Below are 3437 nucleotides of genomic sequence, written 5' to 3' on the forward strand. Positions count from 1 at the left end.
GGTGGGAGGGAGCCCCTCGGATAGGGGAGGCATCATTCAAAATAAGGCGCAGGTGGTGTGAGAGGTAGGAAGAGGACGTCGTGTTTGGAATCCCTTCTCTGACCCACTTCCCTCCCGCTACAAAACTCTGTGTAGGTCGATGGCTGCTGCAGGCCCGGCCACCTTCCACCGCAGCTAGGGCCTCAAGGACCCTTGGGCCTTTTCCAGAATCTCCTCTCTGATCTTGGGGTAGTTGGGGTGCTCCCTGAGAACCTGGAACAGAGAGAGGGCTGTAGCGTGAGGCAGCGGGTGCGCGTCCCCGGCGCCACGCCTGGCCCTCCCTGTCCACATGGTCGCTTACGTTGTGGCAGACTTCGATGGCCTCCACAAATTTCTTGTCCTTCAAGTAGTTAAACGCGAGTTTGAAGCCTGTCCGGGGCCAGAGAGAATAGAGGTGGAGGCACTCCAGGACCTGAGAATGTCCCTGTTCCCACGAGAGCCAGGGTGCGGGCCTAGAGCTTTGGGGTAGGGGTGGGGGGCCGTCCCGCCCCTCTGCCCTCGCCCACCCACGTGTGCCTGGGCCGGCTGCCTCACCGATGGAGGGGCTGGCGTGGTGACTGTGCTTCCAGGCCAGCTCGTAGTTGGAGGCCGCATCCTTGTAGGACTGCTCCTTCTCCATAATCAAGCCCATGTACTCGTAGGCCTTGCAGCAGGACTGCGGGGAAAGCCTGTCAGAGCCTCTGCGGGAGGAGGCCAAAACCAGTCCCCGGGGGCCAGCAGGGGTGGGACCAGCAGGTGGCAAGGGACGGTGGTGAGCCGCATTAACCCAACTGCAAAGGGACCCTCCCCACGTCTTTGTGAAGGGTGAACTGGGACCCCCTCATCTTAAGGCTGACACCCCTCTCCCCCTACTCCTGTCCATGGGGCAATCAGACCCCCGAACCCTGCTCCTGCCCAGAGCCCTGGGCACCATGACACTCTCCCTCCTCTGTCTGCAGCGGTGTGTTACCCACTCCTGGCATGGCCGCACCCGTGACCTCCTGTGCCTCTTGCATGCCCCACGGCCCTGTTCCCGACTGCTAGCCTGGTCTGTTGCCCACGCGCCCCTCCCGGCCTTCCTCTTTCAGTCTGGTTCCTATTCCGCGCCGCGCTGCCCGGAAGCCTGCACACTCTGGCGCGCCCGGAGCCACCTGCCCTCCCCCAGGGCCTCCAGCTGTCCCTGTGCCCCCTCGCCTTGTTGTACTGCGTGCAACGCCGCAGCAGCTCCGTGGCCAGGTCGAACTTGCCGCCCTGGCAGTAGATGTCGGCCAGCAGGAGCCAGCTCCTCTCCAGGTCCTCGGCGTCGGCCAGCACCCAGGGGGCCTTGGCCAGGCGCTTGAGCTGTGTCCGCGCCTTGGGAGTCTGCTTCAGGAGCATGTAGGCCTGAGCCATGGCCAGCAGAGCAGGGACACTGTCCTTCTGCACACAGGCCGGGAAGGGGGCGTCGGTGGCTTGGCCATCGGCCTCCACCCCCGCTGCCCACGGTCTCCGCCAGCAGGTGCACCTCGGCCTGTGCCATCTCGATGAAGGTGCCCAGGGCCGCCTCCACGTTCGTCTTCTCCCTGGTGGCCAGCAGGCAGAGGCTCTGCAGCAGGCGCAGCTGCGTCTGGCCAGAGGCCGAATGCGGGTAGAAGTCCCGCAGCAGCTTCTCCGCTGTGCGCACGCCATGCTGCTCCAACTCCTTCCTGCTGGAGAAGCTGCGGGGGTGTTAAACACGGGCTGCCCGCCCCCAGGCATGGCCCTCAGCAGTCTCGGCCTCCCCAGCCTGCCCCGGCAGCTGGCCTCTGCCCCTGCAGGCCCTTACTTGCCCTCGGCCACCAGGCTCTCAAAAGCGCCTCCTCCCAGGACCTCGTTGTCTGGGTTCAGGCAGATCTGCACCATGTGGGAGGTGGCGCTCTGGCCCCACGTGCTGTCCTTGCGTGCCTTGTTTAGGAACGTCAGGGCTTCGTTGGGCTGTCCCGTGTGCCTGTTACGGAGGAAAAACCCAGTCAGCAAGGGGAGCGGAGACCCCGGGCGTGTGGGGACACACGGGCCCACTCTGAGTCTGCACAGAGCAGGGGCTGGATGGCCGAGGTCCGCAGCTCGCCATGCCAGAGGCTAGATTTCCACTCCCCTGTGCTGAGCAAGAGTCTGGCCAACCTTCCAGGGAGGGCCTCCCCTGCACGCCTGCCGCTCGACACACCCACGCGCCACTCACCAGCAGTAGAGGCCTCTGCAGTAGTTGAACCCTGGCTCCAAAGGCACCCGGCTGGACGTCTTCTTGGCCAGTTCAAAGAAGGCAGGGGCGTCTTCGAGTCTGCCACTTCTTCGTAGCAGATCAATTAATTTATCCAAAACCGCGAAGTTGTCTGTAACAAGAGAACAGAAATCTCCAGGCTACAAGAGCCCACAGCTGTGGCAGGTGGGAGTGCCATGCCTGGCAGGGAGGGGAATGGGGTGCTGGGCCCCTGGAGTGAGCCAGGAGACACTGTCCATCCGGGCTGAGCAGGGACAGTCCAGCAGCTCACCCCTTCCAGTGCTGAATACAGCAATGCTTCAAACTAGTAACCATGCCAGCTCACAGGGAGCTGGCATTTGTAGGTCACCTGACGCCAATTGTTTTATCTGCATATGAATTAACTGCAGGAGAGGTGGTTACTCTTATCGTGCTTGTTTTACAGATAAGAACTCCAAGGGACCAGCAGTTAGCCTATGTGGCTGGACTCCCATGTAGTCAACCGCGGTTCGAGTCCTGGACCCGGTGGCGTATACTCACACCGGGTGCGCGTGCGTGCATGCCCAAGTTCCCGAGAGGAGAATGGAGAAGGGATTGGAGTGTGGCCATCTCCCTGGGGGTGATTTCTCGCTTTCTGTCTCTCTTTCTGGCGAGCACACACGCCCTGTAGCAAAAACTTCTCAAAAAAATAAAAAAGAACTCCAAGGTATAACACCGAAGTTGCAAAGGTTACACAGCTGCTAAGTGTAGACCAGGGTTCAGACCCAGGAAGCCTGACTCCAGGACACACATTCCCACCCCCTGGGACCTGCTGGGCCATGGGCAGACCTTGCTGTGGGGCTGCTGGGCCTCCTGGCCGAGTCCTAGGGCTGGTTTTCCCCAGCAAGAGGGGGTGGTTTTAGGCTGTGGTGAACGGGAATGGAGCTGCCTACCAGGGGAGACTTTCCAGTCCCATCTGTGTGGCCGTGACCTCAGAAGGGGACAGTGTTGAGTCCCAGGGGCTGTGACTTGGGGACAGACAGGCTGTCCTGGGTCCAGTGCCAAGTCCTAAAACCAGGGCCTGGCGCCTTGGACTCGGGAAGGGCCAGCACGTTCCCGCTGGGTCTTTATCAGCTTCCTGGCTCCCGGGGAACAATCAGAGAGGCAGGGGCTTCCTCTGCCCAGTCAGGAAGGAGGGGCGTGGGCAGGCCCTGCTCCTTCTCCA

At 61.9% G+C, this 3437-nt stretch overlaps 1 protein-coding gene across 1 annotated transcript in view; it reads right to left on the reverse strand.

Annotated features, from left to right (window-relative positions):
• Nucleotides 1-6: 6 nt before the first annotated feature.
• TTC21A (tetratricopeptide repeat domain 21A) overlaps nt 7-3437 on the reverse strand; it is a 51309-nt gene continuing 47878 nt past the window's right edge. The window contains exons 25-29 of the mRNA XM_006161346.3: nt 1523-1715; nt 1213-1437; nt 574-694; nt 341-408; nt 7-252 (exon numbers count right to left, since the gene is read on the reverse strand). Coding sequence (XP_006161408.1) covers nt 175-252; nt 341-408; nt 574-694; nt 1213-1437; nt 1523-1715 — 685 coding nt within the window. The 3' untranslated portion in view covers nt 7-174. The remainder of the gene's footprint in view (nt 253-340; nt 409-573; nt 695-1212; nt 1438-1522; nt 1716-3437) is intronic.

The sequence above is a fragment of the Tupaia chinensis genome, unplaced genomic scaffold, assembly GCF_000334495.1.
Source record: "Tupaia chinensis unplaced genomic scaffold, TupChi_1.0 Scaffold138441_1, whole genome shotgun sequence".
Lineage (NCBI taxonomy): Eukaryota > Metazoa > Chordata > Mammalia > Scandentia > Tupaiidae > Tupaia > Tupaia belangeri.